This window comes from Prinia subflava, chromosome 3, assembly GCF_021018805.1.
Source record: "Prinia subflava isolate CZ2003 ecotype Zambia chromosome 3, Cam_Psub_1.2, whole genome shotgun sequence".
Classification (NCBI taxonomy): Eukaryota; Metazoa; Chordata; class Aves; order Passeriformes; family Cisticolidae; genus Prinia; species Prinia subflava.
The window spans coordinates 17,582,360-17,606,085 of record NC_086249.1 but is presented as its reverse complement, the minus strand read 5'-3'; the positions used below and the strand labels follow the sequence as shown (position 1 = coordinate 17,606,085).

The 23,726-nt window shown below is 39.0% G+C and overlaps 1 protein-coding gene across 3 annotated transcripts in view; it reads right to left on the bottom strand.

Annotated features, from left to right (window-relative positions):
* Positions 1-23,726, bottom strand: part of TSPAN9 (tetraspanin 9) — a 169,617-nt gene that overhangs the window by 83,627 nt on the left and 62,264 nt on the right. For 2 of the 3 annotated variants that reach the window (XM_063394102.1, XM_063394101.1), the window contains one exon: positions 8,335-8,414. The exons of the other annotated variant lie outside the window; for it this stretch is intronic. In XM_063394102.1, the coding sequence (XP_063250172.1) occupies positions 8,335-8,397 (63 nt within the window). In that variant the 5' untranslated portion in view covers positions 8,398-8,414. The remainder of the gene's footprint in view (positions 1-8,334; positions 8,415-23,726) is intronic. 3 annotated transcript variants of the gene reach the window in all.

The following is a 23,726-nucleotide window of genomic DNA, read 5'->3' as shown; positions in this document are numbered from 1 at the left end:
TCTTCTTTATCATAAAAAAATTAAAAACATGAAACCCTGCTTATTTTAGTAAAAAGAAAGTACTTACCAGTCACAACTCAATACAGTGTTGGAAATTAATAATTCTGTAACAGATGATTAGCATACCACTTTCTGCTGGTTTTTATTCCTTGCAGCAACTCTCAATACATGTCATATACTTTTAAGAATCAACTACAATGTGATCATTTTCTACTGCAGACCTATAATTTGTACCTACAGCAGTACAAATTGTACCAGAATGCACATAAAACAGAAGTATGGGAAAATCCACAAAAGAAATAAAAAAGATACAAATTCAGGCTCTGATGCTTCATGACTAGCCAGTGTTATATGGGAAGAAAGACATGTAGAGACTAGTTTAATGTATTTTCAAAACTATCCCTGCCACACTGAATAGAAACAGTAACAAGGGGTTTTTATTTCAGAGTCAGAAGACAGGATTAGCAAAAGGAGCTTGAAATGAAGACCAAGTAGATTCAACAGAATCCATGGGTAGAGTGTTCTTTTCCTACTAAAACAAGCAATATTTTTAAACATTACAAATTCTTTTGATTCTGAAAAGTTAATTATCATCACCTACATTTACCAGCAAAAACATAGCAAAGACAGGGAAGCAATGAAAGAAAAAAAGAAATGGCAAACTAGTCTTCCTGTGCTTCAGCTTCCATCCCTTTCCAAGGGGTAGCCATCGGCTCTGTTCCCAGACAGCACAGAGGTTCTGGGTGAGAGAGAAGAGACCCAGCGTGTCAACTGCATAACCAAACACTTAAAGATGGCTTTGAGTTGTTTACCAAGACTGTAGGGACCTGTCTGTGACTTGATTAAGGATAACAACAAACAGTGACTGGATGTTCTGTAACCCTGTGGAGAACCCAGCCCTAACTGCGTTACCTGAGCAGTGATAAAGCCACTGGCCAGGGTGCCAAGTTTTGAGAGACAGTATTGAAGATGAGCTGCAGATGACTTCTAAAATTCAAACTGGCAGCAAATCCCACAAATATTCACAATCCTTGCTATACTGGATGCAGTAGTTAAATGAAGAAGGTTTGGATAGCCATGTGAACTTTAGCCCAGCTCAATAAAGGCAGCAGGAAAGAACAATCATTCCAGTCAAATTTCCAAACAACTGGAAGTTCAATTATCTCTGCTGAATAAATTCAGCAATTTAAGTTGCTCCTAAGCAGCAAGGGACCGAGCTAAATGGAGACCTGAGTTGATTTAAAGCTAATTTGTGTCAGAAAGTTCTGAAATGGCTTTCAGTTCAATGTCTGCAGTCATTTCTATAAAGTGGTATTAAAACTATTAGGTTTTATGTGAGAAGTCCCCAATAGGTTCAGCAAACATTCACTGTCTAATAACACACCTTCAGCCCTATGGTGCCCCTTCCCTTTGTTTGGGAAGTGTGGTTTATTTATTTCTGCAAGATATTTAAAGCAAAGCCCAACACAAACAGCAGAATTCTTCCTTTTGTTCACAGTTTTCCTAAGTTGCTGCAAGGCTGGGTAACTTTACATATTATAAACACAGAGGACCTATAGTATTCCATATCTGTGGTGACCTGGCTACCCATTAGGAACATCCCAAATATGTGTACAGCAAAACCCTAATAAACCACACTTTACTTTCCAGAAACCAGAATGCATCCTCCCATCTTTTGTACCCGGGTCTCGTTGTGTGTCAGCAGTGTTTAAATAAACAAATTAGATGCCTCCTTGGACAGCCAGATAATGGAGTTACAAGCTCATCCTCTACTCACATAAGAAAGATTATACCCCTTTGGATGGGCCTCTTGCAGACCTACTTACCTGGGGGGTAGCAGGAGAAGATAAAAAGGGACCCTGCTAACCAAGGCCCTACCAAGTGGCTTACTGAAATGAGTCTAGGAATGCAGAATTAAGTAGGAAATATCACAGTTATTACCCTTATTCAAAACTGACAATAAGTCATCACTTTATGGAAATTTGATACATTCTTGTTTTTAAAGTTAAGGGAGTTGAGACATAGAGGCCTGAAGAAATTTGTTTAATGTGACGCACAGATTTGTTTAATGTCATCCTCATGTCCTCAAAGGATATAAGGAACAGAACCTGAGTCATGTATTTTAAAGAAAGATTTAACTCTGGGAGTACAAGGGTGCAGGGAGAACTGGAGAGGAGAAATTTGTTTTCCACCTGGAAACTCTTACTGCATTTCTCACCTTCAATGACCATAAACCTCCTCGTGTACAAATGAACAAACTGTCCAACAGGCCACATTACAACAGTTGTGTACAACAAGTCTCCTTGAGTGATTAATCAACTCCTTTTTTTCCAAAACAACAGACACAAATGGCTCTTACACCTACCTACAGCTAGAATTAAAACACTTCCACACCGAGGGAAAACCAAAATAATTTAAAAATCCCCCACACCTAAAAAAAGCCCTCAAAATAACCTAAATAAAATATAGTGTTAGCAAAGAATAGCTAGTGAGAGGAACATTGCAAAAAAATGTCGTGTCTCATGTCTTGCCTATCAAGTTCAAACAGCTTAGACCCTAAAATGAGGTATGAGGCCCTCACCATCCAGATTAACCAGTGCAACTCAGCTCTCAAGCAAACCTCAGTATTTTAAATTAAAACTAGTCTCAGGTCTCCAACAATGTTTTAATATTATTCTGTAATGTCAGCATGCTGGTTACAAATGGACTTAATTTACCTCACATTCATTAGGACACCACACAGTTTGAACTCAGTATTACCTTTCCTTCTCGTCCCAGCCAAAACATTGTCATGCTAAAACATTTATCTAATAGTTCTCCCCCACCGAGGTGCATGTTTCCATAGGGACACCAACAGTGCTATACCATTTGGAGAGGAAACTAAGACTAATAGCTGGGATCTTTTCACAGCTTCTCAAATCTCTATCAGAAAAAAAAAAAGAATTCTCCTGCTAATATCACTGAAAACATTCACTTTTCCAGAATTTACTGTCTTGCTCATTTGTCTTGGGTTTTTGATGTGGGTTTTTTGTTGTTGTTGTTGTTGGGGAAGGGGTTGTGGGTCTGGGATTTTTCTGTTTGCTTTTGGTTGGTTGGTTGGTTGGTTGGTTTTGGACAGTCTTATTTTCACAGGATTGTACTGCAACTGTCACCACACTTATGTCATTAGAATGAAAATACAACAGAAGTAAATATCACTATTATGTCAAGAGACAAGCATCCCAGGGTCACTCACTGCCTCTCCTTGTCATTATCCCCTGTGTAAGAAAATGGGGAGTATCAGATAATGCAGCCAGCAGGAGGGCAACAAAAGAGAGAGAAATTTAATGTGTGTCCTTTCCAAAGCTGTTTGTCGTTAGCAATTTTGTTCTGATTTAAGGGACAAACTGTCCACCCCCTTTTAAACCTTAGAAATTAATTTTCAGTTATTTGCAGGGACAAATTCTCTTCACATGATTTAACTGTCTGTCCAACAGGTTCAGTTAGGCATTAAAACTTTGTACTTCAAACTAAACAGTGCACTATATTTTTTATTCCAGTTTGGCATAAGTAAGTATGGATTACCTTATGCAAATCATTCTAAAGTTGTTAGCTGCTTTACAGTACCAAGAACTTTGACAGCAGATAGACCCAGAGAATGGACATGCTGCCTCTCTTTTAGGATGATCTGAGACTTTAGTAAAAATGACCTGCATGGCTGCTGTACTACTGTCTTTATGTTCATTGATAAATGCACAATATTGGTTTTAATCTACAGAAAAAACATTAATGACTCCTGCTATAAGATTAAATTGCACAAATAATTAATGCAGAAAAAATATTCTCCAGGAGCAACAGTCTTTATCCATTACTGTAATTACAGAGCAAAAGGGAAAAATTTGCTGTATTTGACTTTCTGCTACTCCTGCTGCACCCACAAGTTTCCAGCCCGTGTTTTTCTCTTCTATACTTATGTTTCAGTAAAAGCAAAATGCTAGTACAAAATTCACCTTGAAAGTAAATATTAAATAATTGAATTTGTATATTTGACTCCACTTAAATTAGATAGATTATGACTTCTGCTTATAACTTCTGCTTTTAACTATAACATTAACACACAGGTATCATGCTTATCAGATTTTTTTAGTAGTTTTGAAACAAAACACTTTTAACAAATAAACCCCATTAAGGATTTTCTTGACTATGCTTAGCTTTTCCTTAGCTCTTCTTGAAACACAGAAGATCAGACTTAATAATCTTGCTATATAGCTCCTAGTAAAATGCATTTTATATTAAAATTAGGCAATAGTAAAAACTATCAAGATGTCTATTATGAATGCTTCACTGTATGCATACTCATTAACCTAAGTTAAATTAATGGAACAAGACAAAATGTAACTATGACCACTGACTGCTTGCAAAGCTCCCTAGTGAATTTTTGATAACTTATGCCAGTCATTTCAAAATTTCCCTTTGAAGACCATATGAAATTCTCATTTCATGACTGAATATTTTTTTTAAAAAATTATATTTTATAGAACTTCATTTTTATAACCAGTAATATTTTCTGATACATTTGTGAAAATAATTATTGTAATCCTTTTCTTTAATAACAATAAAGTGAAATCTCCCATATAAAGACATATACTCTAATGCTTTTATATTTAGTGATTACCTTCCTTAACAATTTAGCTGCTATCTGTAGAAGCAAAAATCAATACTTTATTTCTTCTGCAGAGCAGTATCAGCTACTTTGCAATCTCCACATGTTTGCACATAAATATTCTTGAAGGCAAACTAAATCAATTAACATTTGTAGCTGTCCATCCAGTCCCTTTGCAAAACTTATTATGCACTTAGGATGAATTCAGTGTAAATCATCATCCTAGCCACACAATTAAATACTATAAGCCTCCTTAACCCTCAGCTCAGACTTTCCTAATCTCTGAAAGAAAGCAATGCCAGATGGCCATGAACAACTGTTAAGAATCAGAGGGACACAGAGCAATACCTGAAGCTCTCAGTAATTCGGTGGAGAAACACCTTCTGTTCCAACTTACTGCTAGGCCCCACTTAGACAAATTTGCTTTGTACAACTGATAGGTGATCCTTCCAGGTTAACTGATACACATGCTAGTAATTTTCAAAAGCTGTATTTTCTTGTCATGAATCGAATTCACAGACACTGAATTTCTGCTATAACTCTTGGTTGTAGCTATCACAGCAATAGCATCTTGGCTACGAAGTGCAGGGAGAATCCAATGACTACTGCACTTCTCCATCACTTCAAAATATACAATTGTGTGTAAGTATCTATGGGTACACATTAAAATAAGTAAAATATAATGTAGGTAAAAATAATGTATATAATATATAATATTCACATATAATTTGTTGTCAAATCTGTATGAGTTAGCTGCAAGGCTGAAAGAGGAGTAGGGCCCATTGGCCCATGAGGCACAGATTAGGCCCCATTTCTGTGCCTCATGGACAAATAATAGGAAAAGGTTTCTCTCTTCCTACAGAAGAACATTCTCCTCTGAGCCAGCACTAAGAATCATTCCAGACCATCGTGCCCAGCATGCTGGGATGCCAAAGCTCTCCTCCTGTGCTAGTTTTCAGAGGAAGCATCTCACAAGCACCATTTTGTAGGGTAACAGTGTGAAAGTGGTCTCCTCATCTCTGAAGACCAGGAGCCTCATTCTACTTTAAATTACAGTTCAGGAAATTTCATATTTAAAAACGAAGCTTCTCTTTTTAAAAATAAATCACCTTGCATCATGGAAGATGATAGTCACTGCTCAAGAGCAAGCCACAGCTTCAAGATTTTGGACTTGGGTTTCTTAACAGAAATTCAGAAGGAAGCAGTGAGAACAGGGGAATGGAAAAAGCAGGTTAGGAAGAAAGATAGGACTGAAATAGCAGGGAGTGCTTCAGGGCAGGAGCGGAGGGCACTGGCAGAGCTGAGTGGGGAGTCCAGTCCTGGGCTAGAAGGAGAGTTCAGGGCAGGAGAGAGAGACACTGGAGGTGCTCAGCATCAGCAAGGAGCACATGCAGAGCCAAACACTCACAACCTCTCAGATAGTCATGGTGGTTCCAGGGATGAAGCAGCATTCCATAGAACATGTGTAGTCTACTTCATTCTAGTTGCATTTCCATGAACCAAAGGATAATACTATTCATTTGAATGCCTCAAACAATAAAATAGCCCAGTCAAAAAGAAAAAAGAAAAAAAAGAAAAAAAGAAAAAAAAAGAAAAAAAAAAAGAAAAAAAAAAAAAGGCTGAAGGATCACATCTATTGTAAACTACTTTGAAAAGTACCTGACATCTTGCATTTAACATTTTTCAATAATCTCTCAGATTCACCAGGCCAGAGCATTATTTTCATTCAGAATAGCACAGTTCACACCAAAAAAGAGCCATTTTTAGAATATTGGATAGAGATGTAGTGATAAATTTTAGTAACAGAAAGAAAAGTGATATAAGCCTCATAACAAAAGACATGGTAAGGAGAATGTGAAGGGGACTAAGAGGTAAGAGTAAGAACTGAAGAAGCACAAGACACTAGAGAACTGTTCCAGATGGTAGGCTAGTTTTAACCTAAGCAGCAATGTGTTTGTATAGAAGTCCAGTGGGAGCTGAGCAGACAGAGATGAGCACACAGATGAAGTCTGAAATGTTCTTGCAAGTTCAAGGAATGGAAAAAATGGACTCTGAAGGTCTGATGCAGAGTCAAGAAAATTGCTGCTTGGGAAGAAAAAAAATCAAAGAAAGGTGTTGCATCTAAGGAGGTGAGGAGTAAGAGACACCTACATAACAGATCACAGAGGACATAAGTATTGAGACCAGATAAAAGCTTTTCTAAAACTAGTCAACACATATAGATATGAAAAATAAATAGTTGAAGGTGTCAAAGTAATGCAGCATTGAGTCAAATAGCCAGTTTGATATAAATATGGTGTGTTTAAAATTATTTATTCCAAAAAGACTTACAGCAACTTTCTAGTGGGGTATGTGTACAGAAAAAAAAAATAAAATCATAAGTGAACTTTGATCAGATGCTCTTCAGTGATCAGTTCTATCTTTCTATTTCAGGAAGATGCTCACAAGTACAGTAATTGTAGGATTTCAGTCTGTTACTGATAAAAGCTCACTGCTGCGTGAGCTGTTCAACACTGTACCAAATCTCCCATTAACTCGTGCTCTTAGAGGTTATTTCAGTAAGTGGGTCAAGATAAACAGAGAAACTGCTAGTAAGGCTCCTAATTTGAACAATGATATCTGTACACCAGAGGTAGCTATTTGAACTAGATTGCTAATGCCCCTTTTTCCAAAATAAATCCTGGGATGGTGTTTTCATTTATTTATGAAGCTTACTGTAGGTTTCTGGATCACAACCATGAATGGTTTTGTTCACGTGCCCAAGCTTTGTAACCACCAGGAAAGCAGTGACCTTTGCTTTCAAACTAAGCAAGCCGTTTCACATTGGGTTATATTCATGAATACTCAGTATTTCAATTAGCCTGTGATTTCCTTAAAAATACTGTACTGAAGAATGCTTAGTTGGCAGATTACTTAACTTTTCCCCCCTCCCTTGTACGTGACAATACTTTGCTCAAAGTAGCCATTACGCTTTTAACTTGCTGGCTCAAACATTCATTGTTACAACTCCTCACGCCTCTTGGCTGATGGAGGAAAATCAATTTTGATCTCTGAGAAGCAAGTGCAAGTCTCCAACTTCACACACCAGTGTGTACAATTACAGCTGAAAACTGAATCCAGATTAATTCACCATGCCAGGCATTTTACATTTATGCTGAGACTTTAAGAGGTTAGAACATACATTATTTACTGTTTTTAATTGGAGAAATGGGACAGAACTTCCTTCAAATGAAAAAGTAGTTTGTCAAATGCAAATTTACACAAAGCAAATGAGATTTATGGTGACAATGAAAATATACTTTAAAAATTAACCTTCGGCTTTTTGCAAAACAAGTATTACAACAGGATGCAACAATCCAGCCACTGCAGGATTTTAATGCTACAATAATTCTGGTCTTCCTTAAAGGGCAACAATTCTGCCCTTTCTTAGATAACCCAGTTCAAAGCACATTAGAATAGCAATTCTGAGCAATTAGAAGGCAAACTACAGTAACCAGGTAGCAATAAAGATATAGAAAGCATGTGCATTTCCCAACAGACACAAGTTTAACACTGAAAATATTCCAAGCAGGTATGAGAGAGAGGGAGGGGAGGAGAGAACTTACTGTACTGCTTCAAAGATGCACTACACACATAATGCAGCAGTACAGGATACACTAACACATGAAGGCAACTGAAAAGGCAGTACTCACCCAAAATATTAAATTGAAAAGGAACATCATGTATTTCAAACAACACAGGCAGCCTCTTGCCATGTTGCACTTCTTAAATTCTAAAAGGAAAACAAAGGATAGATCCAGGTAAAAGACCACGTATTTGCTGCCTTTGGGTGCACTGTATTTTTCACTTTTTACGCCAGTTCCAGTCCCTGCGCCGGTCCCGGTTCCGACCCCAGTGTGGCTCTGTGTGCGTGATCCGGTTGTACCATAGAAAGCTCCTGCAGTAAAACCTCGACCAAATTGCCTCCCTGAGGTAGAAGGTTTAGCAAAATCTGAGTCTTTGCTATCCAAAGATGGACTCCGGTGAATTGAAGAATCCTCACTACTTGACTTCTCCATGATCTCTCTTTTCACAGTTGTCAGATTTAATGTATAGCATCTCTCAGCATTAAATGCAGTGCCTTGCAAATGCCACAGTGCGCTAAGAGCTGTCTGTGTTTTGCTTCTCTTTTTCTTCGTACATAAATCAGATAATCACTGCAGAATTTATTCACTGCATTGTTGCTGGGTTTATTTTTTATAGCAGTGTAGGCTGTACTCTGCCTGTCTGAAGCATGGATTTATACATTAATATCCCATGCAAGAGCACACTCATGATTTATCTTGATGAATCAGTTATGCAGAACTTTGATTTTTATTAAAAAGAGCCATAAGCTCTTTCTCTGCACTCCTAGTCTACAGTCCTCTAATCTATAGGCAGCAGATGGTCCTTGCATCCATTTCCAAAAAGCTTCTGCAGTACACCTGAGAGACTCTCCTCGAGCCGGAGCACTTTCCTTGCTCTCAGCTTCCCTCTCTGTGTCTCTCAGACTCTCTCTCACACGCTGTCTTTTTTCTTTCCACCCCTTTGCAGTGTCTCATTCAGTAACCAGCCACCGGAGCGCACTCTGTGTTTCACTGCTGTTGCCGTGAAATCATCAGCAACTGCAACCACTGGGCATTTCCCACAGAAATCCCTGACCTAACTATCGAGTAATAAATCCGCCCTCCCGCTCGCCCCTCCCCTCTGCTTTCCATCGGGCCAGTTAGCAGGAGCCTTCTCCTGCAGGACACGCCTCCATGACATAATATCTTTAATAGGATTAGAATTACTCTTGACTATACAAGTGCACAACAGAAAATCTCTTTAAATGTCAAGTACTGTTTAGCTGTTGATGCGCTAGGACCGTAAGGCAGTGATATTCCTTCGATGCAAGGAAATACAGAAAAAGTATGGATTAGACAGACAGGTGCTAAGCTCTCTCTGCTCATTAACAGTGACTTACATTTTTTTCTGGCTCGAACAAGTCCCAGGGGACAAGCATGGGGAATAGGCTAGCACCCAGCATACACTGCTTAGGCACACATCTCAATTGTACATGCACATAACGTGGCACCATCACCTGTGACATAATTAGCCAGAACCAGAAAAGCAGAGCTGCTGCCTCTTACGAGGTCATCATTCAATTCTTCGAACTCCTGAAATGTAAGGGGATCTGAGCCTGCAGCTATTTGCACGCTATTTAACAAGCACATCAGAGATTCTTGTTGTGTACAGCAATAAGCCATCTTACATCACAGGTCGTCTGTGAACCAGAAACACTGACCCAAATGCCACATTTCTTTTCCACAGAGGAGTGCAACATGCCTGCTAGGACTCTGAGACAGGGAGGGCACCGTGCACGTGTGCCTGCACACATGCACGCAAGTGCCTGGAGGGGGGGAAGAGAAACACTCCAGGTCACTGCTGCCCGGACTTCCAAATTCACCAATTCTGTCGTAAGCGCAAACCAGCGCACCGACGGTGCGAAGTGCTACAGCAGATTTAAAATGCAGGTTATCCTTTTCTTTCTGTAGGGAAAGAAACCACATCAGGAGGCCGCTGTGAAGGAAATACAGCTACCAGGAAAAGCAAAATTCTATGCAGTTTTCACCTGAGCCTTCCGCATGCTCATTAAAATGCACTGTTAAGGGTTACAGCAAGTATCTTTGAAAAAAGACAATATAACATTTATTCAATCTTAAATTTCTATGGCCAAAAGCCTCTAAATATTCTGTAATTTTTATATAACGACATCAGAATCAACACCCTAAAGCACTGCTGTACCTTTCTTGACAGGCTCTTTCTGCTAAAAATCTTTCCACCAATAAAGTACATGAAATACTCAGTATTTGAATGTGTAATATCTCTCCCTCACATTTTCTCCTCTAAAATAAGATTCTAACAACAGGCAGGTCCAAGCCCATATCAACAATGTTTGTTCATGTTGCTTTTCAAAAGTAATTTCAAAGCTCCCTGCATCAAATGTGTCCATCAGAAAGATGACTGCAGGATGACTGCTCAGCCCTGTGCGTGACAGCAGAAAAAGTTACACACCAAACACCCGAGTAAAAAAAGATAAATTAGCATTGACCAAAGTAGAATGGGCATTTCTGTACACGTCTACGGTGCACATACAAACTTCACCATATGCAGTTATGAAGAAGCAACGTTCTCAGCAAAAAACATGGAAGCAACTTGCAGGTCACGGCCAGGTACCTGCCTCAAACACCAGAGCCTGCAGGATAACTCGCATTGAAACACAAGGCAAACGTCTGAGTACGGATTTAGAAGACTGAAAAAACTCTTCTGTTTGAAATTCACTTACTGGAAGTGTAAAGTTGTACCACTGCAAATCAATGCTGCAGCTAGACATTTTCAGTGGTTTTCACTTGTCATACAAAACTGAGCTCTCAGCCAAAAAATTGTGAGGACACAGAAGTACTTTAAAGCATTTTTAGCTTTTTAGTTTTTGTACCCTTTGGTTTGCCATAAAATTTACACTGACTTAGACTAGCTACTTAGACTAGCTACTAGCTACTAGCACTTGTGAAAATTAATGCAATATGAGTATTTGCCTTCCCATTGAAAGTACATGATAAAAGTAATTGATCCACCCTCTTCAAGGTCAAAAAATTAAAAGAATATTCTGTAATAAGCAAAAAAATTTCACAAATACTCTAATAGTTTCTACTGGTGGTTAAAAAAAAAAAAGGCAAAACAACTATACCTCCATTCTTTTTTTTTTTTTTCAAGTTTTCATTATTACATCTTATTGAAGCTTTCCAGTTTTCTACTTTTACCTCTAAATACTACAAAATACTGGTTTAATGCACCATGACCTCTCTAATGTACCTTCCATGAAGAGATCTCCATGACCAGTCTACAGTGCAGCTTGTACTTCAGAACAGTCCCAACCAAAGACACACATGAAGTCAACAGACAGCTTAAAAATCCAGACCTGAGCAACGAGCAGTGGGGAGAACAATCAGATCAGCCTCTGCTCCTGCTGTGTAGCAAGAAAATGTATGACTCTCTCATGGTTATGCTGTGGCCACCAGGGAGACTTTACAAGCCTCAGTGACCTTCAGCCATTTGAATTTGCAGCCACAGAGGATCTTTACAGATTAGAAGCCACTTCCTGCTGCTGCAACTCTAACTCTGTGTTCAGGTAGCTCGGTTAATAAACCACACAGGGCAGCTTACTTGCTGAAAAAAGGTGAAAAAGCTGTAAGCAGTCCATCCAGCTGTGTTTTGACCAGCCATTGCACTCCACCCTGCCTCTGACTGAGACTTCAGCAGAAGGTGTTGCTGCGTGGCAACAGCACCTTTCAGGGTCCCACTCGGCAGCGTAACCTCAGCATGAGGACAAACACATTTTGCTTCACTACAGATCTTACCTCTGTTTAGTAATCAGGGCATGAAAAACATTCAAAAGCTCACTCTGTACTTCATCAATGTTTGATTACTGAATCACAGAATTTTGTTGCTGAGTGATGCCTTCACATCAAGAAAATAATTTCAGTCCCACGTGTATATGCCTGGGACAAGGCAATAAACATCAATCCATTGCATTTAAATGGCTCTTCCAAATATTAAGGGTAAAAATTTAGGCCGCTTTCAGATAGCAGGTATGAAAATCAATGTCACAATGGGTGTAGGCAAAAAAAGGAAAGGAAGGGTATTAGTAATATGGTCAAAAAGCACAGGCTGGCTCTCGTACTGAATCTGATTTATTTGGTTCCCTCCTGCGAACAGTCCACCATAGTCCCCAAAGCACATAACCCAGCATCTTCATTTCTTAGTGAATTTCACAAATTATTTAATCTTTTCTCTCATCCTGTTATCTAATCTCACCAGAACTTCAGTGCCAGTGCCAATTACACCCAGCTACAAAGCTCCTAAACCCCTCAGTTTGTTTCTGCCCTCCTCAGCTGTTTTTTGCACAACTGGCTTGTGGAATCCTGCTGCAAAACAGCAAAAGTTGACCAAGTTTATAAACATATTTATAAACACAAATTTTAAAATACATAATACAGATATAAAAGGTATATCAACAATCTAGAAGAAAATGAACTTCTTTTCCCCTTTTTAGAAGTTTCAAATCAATTTTACTTGACATTCCCCTTCTGTGAGCTTGCTGACCCAGTGAGAGGGAGAGGGACTACACCAGGCAAGAACAGGAAAAAATACTGGAGGCTGAGCAAAAATATCTTAAGCTTTTTTTATGTCTCCCATGATTCTTGAAAATGAAATATGAAGCTCTAAGGGTTTTTAAAAAAGGAAAAATAAAAACTCCAGTCACCATGGTACACAAGCCATTTTACACCTTATTATATATTTTATCTTGCCATTTATATTACGTAGGATAATGCTACTGTCACTATTTTAAATATGGAGAACTTGAGGACCAAGATGTTTGCTGAGGATGAATAGAAAACTGCTGGCAGAGGAGCAAACCAAATCTGTGCCTCACACGTCCTCAGCTAGTTCACTAACCACTGCACTATTCTCAAATTAATTATTTTCAGAATCACGAGTTTTAGTAGCCCTGCCGCATGACTCCAGAACAATACTGAGCCCTGCAGAGAGATGTACAAATGCATATGCTACCGAGTCTTCAAAGGATATGGTTCTTAAATTCTGTATTTTCTTTTGAATTATACTGACCAGAAACTCAATTTTACAAGCCTTCCTCAGGGTACATTACATAGGCAAAGAACAGAGATTGCTGAGTATAATAAACTCAGTGACTACATCTTTCCAGTCACTGCTCTGAATCCTGGAAGTCCAAGAGAAGGAGGTAAGGAACAAGAGTTCCTTGAAAATAGTAGCTTACAACTGATACACAGTTGCATACAGCTGAAAGTGCAGATTAAAAAACAAACAAACAAATTTAAAAAACCACCACTGATTTTGAAAGGAATTGAAATTAGCATCACATGAGAGACAAAACCATGGGGTTCTCAGGTCTGCCATGCTCTTGGTTCCATGCCAAAAAGTTTACAGACTCCAGCAAATTAAAATGCCTGGAGTTTCCAGGTTTCCCAAGGCTGCAGAATTTATAACCAAAAACCTGAACGCTCTGACAGCTGTAATGCACATCCTGGGGCCTTCCAAGCTCCAGCTTGGATGTTGTAAATCCAACGTATTCTGCCAATCATGAGACTGGACAACAACAAGGTAGATTTCAAGGACAAGTTTGTGTGGTAGACAAGTTTTGAAATCTGCCTGTGTTTTTTAGACTCAAATAGCCCGATCCATATTTAACCTTTGACACACTTTCATTTTCCACTAAGTATTCTATTAGAAACAGACAGAACTACTGTAAATTCAGTTTTGGAGTCTCCAATCACTGATCATAGCTTCACACATTATTTAGAGCCTATATGAACAGTTTGTTTGATACAAATGCTAAAAAAGAATCACTACCAAGTGTTCAGAGAAGAGTGGAATGCACACTTAGTTTCCCTGCAATCATGAGGAGCAGCCATTTCTCTTACAGTCAGAAATCCACCATTTCCTTTGGTGCTTAGTGGACAGACAGCTGATGGAGGGAGAGATTGGATTCATTAAAAACAGGCTTACTCACAGGTGGTGCCTATGATCTGACCAGCAAACAATCCCAATGCTTTGTGGGAGACATCCACCTCACACACTCCTCTCTTCACCTTCTAGCACAACCAAAAGCATCACTTGATCCTCAATTCCTCCTGCAGAAGAAACCAGATCCAGAGGCCAGGTAAAAGGATCTGGGATAGGTAAATATGCATACAGCATAAGCTGGAAGGAAAATCAGGATGCTCAGATGGATTTTTGGAAGCTGAACTCCATGTTCTGGGACTCCACCTTGCACTGGCATGGCTGAAGAAAAAGGAAGCCTTGCAGAAAGACAGGAGTGGGACAGCACTCCAGGATGCAGGAACTGTGTGAAGGAGCACCCCTGAGGAGGCACTGAGTTTGAAATCTGTGCATAAAGAATCTTTTCTTACAGATACAGGAATTGAGTGTCTAGGCACTTAAATCCAACACCCACTTCCATTAGTCTTGAATTCACCAAGAGAAATTATACTTCTTGACATTGTTACTAGAAAGGAAACTAATTAATCTGTTTCTATGACAAATACAAGAGCACAGCAGCTCGTGGTTGCCTCTGATGAGTAACACTCCTTGCCTCCCCAGGGTAAAGAGGTATAAAAAGAGGTAAAATCTCTTTGAAAGGCCTAATTTAATACTTACTAGTTTATACTAACATATACCAGTGAGATAAGTTTATCCTTCCAATATGGAGTCTTCACTGGATGGATGACCAAGAAAACAAGATCCTGTTGTAAGACTTTCCACTGCGCCAAACATTCTGTGTCATTTGGTCCCTGGGATTTCCACTAAAAATCATTTACTGCTAACAGTGTGCATGTGGCTGAGACTTCTCATTTAGGATTTCACACCAGAGACAGAATGAGATTCTGTCTTCAAACTGTATAGAGGAATTAGCTGTAAATCATGTCAGGAACCTTAACCCACTGTGGTCAATTGCAGATGATGAGGTGATATACTAATGCACAAGAGATTTGGGGCATGCAGATTAAAGTTCAATATAAGGTCCAAAAGCTAAGAAATTTTGATTATGTCACACCTTCACACCAGTTGTCCCCCAGGGGCCCTCAGACTGAGCACAAAGAATGTCTGAGTTTCCAAAGCGACAGAAAAACAGAACAGAAAATGGAAATCCTGCTACCAACATTTAAGCTTTTAAATCAAAACATTCGCACTACATACAGGCATCTTCTGGGGTTTGGTTTTCACTTCACAAACATCATGAAATATGCTAGATCTGAAAGAAGCACTGTAAATATTATGTAAGAATACAATTCACCATTGTTAGTTTCACCTTTAAGAACTAAAATTCAGGGAATCTATTTCTTGATAGTTTCTAAGAATCCTGGAAATCAGAGTCTACTTGGGCTAGGCATATCTAGGGCATATCTAGGGCAAGTCAACCCATACCACAGTCAGTCTAATATCCAAACAGAAAAATGGATATTAACAGCTGGCTCAAAAATAAAAAAAAAAAAAGGGGGGGAGGGTGGGCAGAGGAGATTTCTTCTGAAGTCCCAAAACTACCTTACCAATTCTCCCTGTAGGAGGTAAAAGAAAACAGGAAATATGAGGGCAAAGAGAACAGCATGCGTCCAAGCAGATAGGCCTATCCTACCAGGCAGCAGAGCTTAACAGATGCTTTGGAACAGTCTGTTTATGACTTTTAGCTTAAGAATCTGTAGCCCCTTTAATTACAGGGTGTTTATCTCATCTTCCATAACAATTAATACATTTTTTCATCTCCATCAACAGCTAATCCCTAAATTCTGCTGAGAACTTAGCCTCAATATTTTAGGGCAGTGAGTTCCACAGATATGCATGATGTTAAAAACCCCCAACATCTTCCTCTTATTCACTATCATTATTAAGCTTTCCAGCTCTATCCTCTGGATATTCATCCTCATCCCATAATTCATTAGTCTGTAATCCTCTATTACATTCTATGTTATTGTCCCTCATTAAACTAAGCACTTTTCAGCATGTCTTGTTATTGAAAACTCTTTGACTCCCTAATAATTTCAGTTAACCATCTTAAGACTTCTTTCTAGTTGAGCTATGTTTCTACCACAATCTTTCCCAAACTACTGATGAAAATATCTTCTTTTTAAAGGACAAGAGTTAGTGTTCAGATTCAAAATAAATTTCATCAATTCTATCAACATCTTATCTTTATGAAAGTGAAGTTACTCAGATTCAACAGACATTTTTCCATCATCCTCATTCTGCTTTTCTATTTCAGATTCAAAATTTGGCTCTGAAAAGGTTGAACTTTGCAGAGCTTAACAGAAAACCCTTGTAGTTTAAATTTGTATCTTACCTATAGGACGAAGGCGAGTTTTCTCACTACCGTGACATGAGTCTAATACTGATTGCTTGTAAAGTCAACAGAAAGACCACCCTCAAGAGAGGGACTCCTTGTAAGGATGCTGACATGCTGACATAAGCCAAATCAACCCTTGGCCATCCATTAATGTGTGGTACAAACTGCTGTCTCCATCCAGTACACACACACACACAGAAAAGAAAATTTAAAAAAAGGTGTACACGGGGAAATGTTTTTTACTTCACACACAGAGAAAATAAGATCAAGAGACCACAAAGCTGCCAGCCAGAGGCAGGAAGGCAGCAGCATCACATCCCTGACACCACTGTGTGAGGAAACATCACAAATCAGATCGCCAAATCCATGCATTAAAAATTGAAGACCAAAAAAAGAAAGCAGGGGCGACGAAGTGAGAAGGGTTCTTCTTATTTCACACCTATTTTTGCAGAGGTAAAGTACATGATCTGAGCACTTCTCTTCCACTCCCACTTTAAGTGACAGTTTAGGTTTTTACATCTCTTATATTGGCTACAGATTAAAGAAAGCCAGCAAATAGCCAAAGGTTTTTGCCTATCATGAGAGATGATATCCCTTCTTCCTCTTGGATGGTGCAGCAGGATTTCATTAATACAATAACTCTTCTAACTGCGTCCAACGTGTACAAGTCTCTTGAACAAAATCAGGTGGATTTTCTCTAACATCTGTTCCAAAGAGGCTGTCTTTCACCAGCAGTCTGCTGTTTTGAATTAACTGACAGCTGGTGTCTACGTATTAGCAGAACTGTTAAACTTAAAAACCAACAAATTGCAAAAAAAACCTCATACAAATGGCTCCATGTGAAGAAAGAACCAAGAGAATGATGTAAGCATTCACTTTTGAAAGGCAGCACACATCTCTGAAACCTGCTCAGTTATGCCACGAAGGAACATTTCTAAGCACATTCCTTTCACAATTGAATGAATTCTTTCATTGCTAAAATATTCATTTTTTGGCAGTTAAACACAAGCAGGTGTCATTCCATGAATGGGGACATTTAAAACCACTGTGTCAGGGCTGGCAGAGACCCAGATGTCTTCAATGGGCAGCTACTCATCACCAGCCCCAGCCTCCAACCCAAGACTCACTGGAAGTGGCAGACTCAATGCCTCACTGGAGCATCATCACCTCAGACGTCTGTGAGTTATCAAAAGGCTCTTTTCCAGCAGCATTTTGAAACAAAACCTAACCCCAGGTCCCACCTTCGGGTCAAAGAGGCACAACTTCCAAAGAGGAGTCACATCACCAAATGAATTAAGTACCTGCCCAGAGCCAGTGGCCTCACAGATGAAGCTGGCATCAGAGAGGGCTGGCTTCAAGTGACAGTACCAGGCTCCCCTCTGCTGGGCCCCCAGCCTGACTCTGGGCAGAAGTGTCTGCAAACAGGGATGGGGTCTAGTCTCTACAGTCATTCAGTCCTCATTCTACTCCTGGCCCTCCCTGACCACAAGTCTATCAACTGTGACACCAAGCCACATTGCCATACAATTCCCAGCACATACCTCCTTTTCTCCTTGAAGACAGATGTTTCTGAATTCATAAGAAACAGTTTTTGAGTAATTCAAGGTAACTGGAATGTACCTTCGCTGCCATTAACAGCACTTCTCACGTTCTGATCAAAGCACTTCAGAACAGCCACATTCCGTCCTGCTGATTCGGGCTGGATTCATTTCTATGGCTTTCACCCAGCTTCCACAACACCTAGCCTGAGCAAAGTCCACAGACTCCTTCCTGTCTTGAAGCTCTTTAAATTTATAATAATCATATTTGATCATCTGCATCTGCCCTTGCAATAAAGCTTATTTATCTTCATAATAAAGTTTCTAGCACATTATGTGGTAACACTGTAGGATGTGGTCAACTTCAACATTTAAAATAGGATGTGCCTGTAACGTAGCAGTCATGCAATTAATGCTTTTTGCTTTGCCAACAACAGAGTCAGATTTAAATCCCAAGAGGAGGCAGATATTTTAGCCAACCTACTCATCTCACAAGAACGAGGCTAAATGGTTCTCATCTATTCTGCATGAGATACAAGAAAGGGTGTAATAATGAAAACAAGGTAACCCTCTTACTATAATCCAGCAGGTTTATGTAATGGTGCTGCTGCTCATGAGCTTTGTGATCGGTGTCAGCTCTTGTTACAAGGGTGTGAGAGATTTAAAATGACAAAGGAGCAAAGAAAAGGGGGGGAAAAGCAGTTTGACATGACCCTGCCTGTCAAGTCACAAAAAGCTATCCTGCAGTTCAATTCCCTGACTTACAGTAGGAGCTACTTAACTTTTTACAGTATACTCATTAACAAGCTTTTGTAAAAGCAGAAGTATAATGGAAAATATCATTTTTATGACCTTGTCTGTATTATGGAGGACTCATTTACACTTGGAGAGAATGCTGTGTGCTAGCTGCAATACCAGGCATTCAGAGCCCTAATATGGGGTGTAAAGAATGGATGCAAGCATGTTTGACTCTTTCCCAAAAGCCAAGCCCACATTCACTTCATTTTGAAAAAGTTTAATTGTACCATCAGTGTCTCTCAGAGATGAGAAAACCAAGATAGATACCCTTGATCAGCAGTCAGAAACTAAGAACGTTCCAAAAATTCCTCAGAGAGGCATCTGAAAGGCAGAGGAAAAAAAAAAAAAAAAAAAAAAAGAAAGAAAAGAAAAAAAAGGCGTCTTTTGTAGGGGAAAACTATTTGTGTCATTCAATCTGCTCTGATCTACTTAGGTGTGTCACAAGTATGCAGTAGCTATTGTATAAAATATCAATTGGCCTTTAGAAGCTGCACTTCATAAATTCATCACAGGCAGATATTTTCCATTTACAAATTAATTGGGATGCTGGCATTTTATTTCAGAAGCAACCAACGCGATGTTTCATGCTCTGCTCTGCAGACTGGTTCAGGGGAATCTATCAAAAATACATGGCCATAAATGCTTAGCAAATGGTGTGCATCCAGATGGGGTTTTAAACAACATGAATGAAACTAAAGGCTTGCAAAATGCAGTATCATGTAAGGGTACAGTGATAGTTTGGGTCCAGATATGCCTTGTGGGAGTCCAACTTGATGCCCATAGCAAGAGTATGTGTATTGATCTTTCTCTCTTCTCTCTTAAATGTCCAAGTCCAGAGTAATTTTAAATTTAAACTAATTTACTGAAAAGGCTTTCCAGGTTTCTTCCCTTCAGGAGAGCAAGCTAATAGTAAATCTGCAATAATATAATCCGCTGGTAATGTTTTTGTTTGCTTTTGTTTTTGTTTTAATTCTACAATGTCCATGTCTATAAAACAGATACATGCAGGTGTGGACATCAAATGCCCCCAAAATGAAAAATTCCCTGGATTTTATCCAGCTGATGGGTTCTCCTCCTCTGTTATTTTTCTCATATACTCATTCCTTATGTTACACTTGTCCCTTTCCAGACAAACATTTGCTCAGAAGTAACAGAAATGCTCTCAAGCCAACCAGACACTTTTTCAGAACTCATCATCTCATCCCATATCTGAAACACAACTTACCTAAATTGACCATACCTCACTCCTCTCCTCCCCCACTTGTGTGCCAATGGTTTTATTACAGGCCTGTCTTGTATAATACTTAAGTGTTTCTATTCCAACAGCATGGAAGCTGTTATACTAAATGTTTATCAGTAATGGGGTTACTCCCTTTTACAAGGTGAAGCAAAGTAATTTGGCAGATACAATCATGAAAAGACTCTGTAAGTTTGTCACTTCCAGAAGAAACACAGTACTTGAAATACACAATATTCCAACCAAACCTGACTGCATGAACTGCACTCTGAAATCCCATGTTTCTTGTATTCCAAGGATTGCTAAATTAAGTCATCTCAGTTCTCTGTGTTTTTTTCTTTTAAACCAACTTGACTGCTTTCTGCCCCGTACACTGAAAACCAAGTTGTGGAAACTGTAATAAAAATGTAATAAGTTAAAAAAGGAGAGAAGAAAAAAATTCTTCTCACTCCCTGAGAGGTGTACCACTGAAAACGAGGTTGAAAGGAAACAAAAAGCAACAAAACCTTAATCAACAGAATCAGGACTTACAGATCTCGGAACATACAAAGGGAACAGAGCTGATTAGTTGCAAGGTGCAGTTTCTCTTTACACGTAGCATTTTTCCAAACAGAAAATGCTTTGCACCTGTCCTGTAATTAGATGCCAGGCTTATACGTTATGCCGAAAGAAAAAAAAAGACTAAGAAAGTGTCTTGATAATTTCAAAGTTCAGTGCCTCTCAAAGAGTGCCTGTAACTGCTCTATAGCACTTTTAGCTGCATTTATACAGATATCTCACTTTGTCCTTACCTACTCCATCTGCTGTGTTTGTCTCTATCAAATATCAATGATATCTGAGTCTAAAAGACTACGTCAATACCAAGCTGTAGGCAGGAAGCGGGGAATGGGGAATAATGAATTCTTCCATAAAAATTGTTCCCTAACAAATTGTTCCCAGGCACCAGAGCCTTCAAAATGTCTATCACAGCACTATCTTCATGCATTTTAACCATCCTTCATATTAAGGATCCAGTTATTTTTCTTTCAATATAAAAAACAAATGCTCAGAGGCCAAATAATCCAAAACAGATTTCTGTAGTGTCCTGCATTCTCAAGCACTGGATAGAAAACCCTCGGACTACTGAAGGCCTGACATGGTACACTGCTGCAAAGTTCTGTCAACCAGATTCCCTCTCAGATTTCACAGGCTAGTCACCAGTAGCTCTTACATATAATCTGTAAACCACATTTTTTAAGCAGCCAGGGACCCTTCAAAATGAAAAAAACAGATACATATTTTTGACACACCTCTCTCATTACTGGGAAAACTTCAGGCATTGATTTCTGTTATAAGAGAGAAAAGGTACATGCTTAGGGACAGAATTCCAAACTAAGATACCCTCAAGAGATGCTATATGCTGTTCTGAAATAAAACTTCCCCCTCATAAAATGTTAATATTAGGGCTTCAGGCAGACATTAAGGTCAGGACAGATGACATGTAAAAGACTCTCACTTTCCAGAAGGCTAATAAATGCCTTTCAGTAACTAAAAAGCAGTTACAGAAGATGGTGGTACTTTGTCCACAAGTTTGCACGTTGGCAAGTCAAGCAATAGAAAGAAGATGCTCAGGGGAGAACATGACCTGGATATAAGTGAAAGAAAAAAAATCAGTGGGAGAACAATTAAACACTGGAACAGACTGCTTAGAGAGATGTTAGAATCTCCCTTGCTGGAAATATTCAAGACTCAGCTTGACAGGGGCCTGCATAACTTGAACTGGGGTCCTGCTTTCAATAGAAGGTTGGACCACAGGCTCTCTAGCATATCCTTTCATCCTAGACTCTGCTGAGATTCTAACACTTTGTTCTAAGATCCGAAATTCAGGCTGTGAAAGACTGACACTGGACTTCTGGGAGTAGCAGTGACTTGAACTACAGTTGCACACATTGAAAAACTGGCAAATTAAAATTGCTATCCCGCTCATGAGGAGGGGGAAAAGGAGATGCTTCTTCTCAGTAGCTAAATTTGACAAATTAGGAACATCCTCATCCTATCAATTGAGTATCTGCAGATCATAAAGCCTGTCTGATCTGTGTGACTTAATTTGGTAGTTATCCCTTCCAATCTGTTAACTACTATCTTCTTTTAACAGCAGAAATTTCTTCTTTAACAGAAGAAACAACCCAACAGATTCCAGTCTTTCCCATCACCATGCCCTGCTGATTTTTTTTTTTCGTACTGGAGTGTGAATTCCATCCAAGAGTGCATTTGTCAGAATGAAGGACCTTTCCCAAGGAAAGGAATGTAAGTCATTTCCAAAAAGCAGGGATTAGTAATTATTTAAAGGCAATCCATCTGCCCTTAGAGATGTACCGGCTGCACAGATGAAGGGCTGGTTTAATCTCTTCAAGAGTAAATTTCTGAAAGATCCCGAATTAAATTATTTACATGGGAGAAGAAAGCTTGATCCTTGAGCACAGAGATGGTGGAGTTTCTTTTGGTGTTGCCGCTATGTCATGACAGTGGAAAGCTATTTAAAGACACTGACCTGACAAGCTGTTACAATTTTAGATGCATCCATCTAAACTGAAAAAAGAGACAAATGGTGCTACATCTAGCCATATATCCCAATAATTGCTTCATTGTTAGAGCTTTTAACAGTTGTGGACAGTCTTGCCATGGGGCTGAGTCCCCCTAGATGTTTCATTCTGCATCAGATATACATGGTGCATTATTTTCTTCGGGATTTTGCAGGATTATTAATTATACTGTCTCTAACCTTTTTGAAATGAAGTGCTCTAATGGCAAACATCAGCATATGGAAACATCTCCTTGCAGTGTTTTGCTTCCTTTGCTGTGCTATATCACAAGAAGCATAATATATGAAGAAGGCAAACAAATATGGTTTTGATCCTTGGGTGCTAATAATGCTGAAGAGCTATTTTGATGGAACTGCTGAAAGAGCTAAAATATTTTTAACTTCCCTACTTCCACTACTCATGTGACTATAAAACACAGTTAATTTTGATAATGAAGTTAAAGAATCCTAGGCACATACTTCCAAAGTGTTGTACCTTCCTTTCATTCTTACAGAATCTGAAGGATTTTTATACCCTGACATGATTTATCTTTTTGAGGCTCATCTGGGTAGCCATGCAGGTTGACAACAGGGTTTCTTCCCATGGCGAGTGACCATATTCTATGTTAAAGTAGAATTAGTCTGCTGTAACTCCGAGGAAAAATACTTGCCACAGTCTGAAATACCCAGGATATCATTCCTATGGATTTAAAAAGTAATAAGCAATTCTACTGCTCCTAACAAGATCAGATGTCCTTGAGATTTTTAGAAGTGTTATTTCAACGTGTCTGTAAAGTTAAGTAGGCACATAAGGCTGCTACAAGAGTAAATGGATGAACATACAGAAAATTAGATGAATTTTCTTTCTAAGCTCCAAAAGAAATAGGGACAATGATAAACTTCAGTCATTTAAGGGGTCAATTCTGGTTTATCCAGGTGGCCTCTCTGTCTCCATACTTATTAAAAAAATTCTCCCTCTTAGCTATAAATGAAGTTCCAACATGGCAACAGTA